Source organism: Solanum verrucosum, unplaced genomic scaffold (assembly GCF_900185275.1).
Source record: "Solanum verrucosum unplaced genomic scaffold, falcon-dt-bn FXZP01000228.1, whole genome shotgun sequence".
NCBI classification, from domain to species: domain Eukaryota; kingdom Viridiplantae; phylum Streptophyta; class Magnoliopsida; order Solanales; family Solanaceae; genus Solanum; species Solanum verrucosum.
In genome coordinates this window covers 3,341,495-3,342,416 of record NW_026020210.1, presented here as the reverse complement: position 1 = coordinate 3,342,416, position 922 = coordinate 3,341,495, and the positions used below count along the sequence as shown (strand labels likewise).

Genomic DNA, 922 nt, shown 5'->3' with positions numbered 1-922 from the left:
CCGGAAACTAATCCAATGAAAGCGCAGAAAAGCCCAGAGACTGTACTGAGCCATTCGGTGACTTTCGCGGTCGCCCTCACTAAACCAACTTGAATCTGAACTACTATTTGCGCTCACCTCACCGGAACCTAAATTTGTATTCACCTCTGCTACATCACCTGAACCACTAGTAGTAGTACGATACTTATGGTTCTGAAAGATCCAAGCCCTTCCAAAACCGTATTAGTACATATTTTACCTCCTCCCGCATAGGCGCATCGTCGTAGAGGCGGTCAACCCATTTTTTATTTAGACTATCAATCATGTCGTTATCTCTCTTGATCATGGTAAAAATTTTCACCCTTTAACGAGTCGAGTAGAAATCAAACCTGGGATATCGAATCCCTGGTATTTTACATTAAAGTTTACCAGCGATAGGTAGCACACCCAGTTCGCGGGTCTCTCAACCCGGCGGACCCATCGTTTATACACCTGCTATGAGAGGTAATCGTGCCGCCCAGGACTCGAATACATGCAGCAGGTGAACGGCATAAACGGGATTTCTCAATGATGCCTTCACCCCGACCGGAGTCCCTTAGATATGATGCAAAAGGGCTCTTGGTCTATCCTTGATCAGAGATTTCTCTATGAAAAATATGAATCGAAGTTTGAAGAAGGGGAGGGAGAAGGAGCCCTTGACCCGCAGGAGGATTTATTCAATCACATAGTTTGGGCTCCTAGAATATGGCGCCCTTGGGGCTTTCTATTTGATTGTATCGAAAGGCCCAATGAATTGGGATTTCCCTATTGGTCCAGGTCATTTCGGGGCAAGCGGATCCTTTATGATGAAAAGGATGAGCTTCAAGAGACTGATTCGGGGTTCTTGCAGAGTGGAACCATGCAGTACCAGACACGAGATAGATCTTCCAAAGAACAAGGCCTT

The 922-nt window shown here is 45.9% G+C and overlaps 1 protein-coding gene across 1 annotated transcript in view; it reads left to right on the top strand.

The window, feature by feature from the left end:
- Window positions 1-580: 580 nt before the first annotated feature.
- Window positions 581-922, top strand: part of LOC125830380 (protein Ycf2 A-like) — a 708-nt gene continuing 366 nt past the window's right edge. The window contains exon 1 of the mRNA XM_049509562.1: window positions 581-922. This exon is cut by the window's right edge and continues 366 nt beyond it. Within this exon, the coding sequence (XP_049365519.1) occupies window positions 581-922 (342 nt within the window).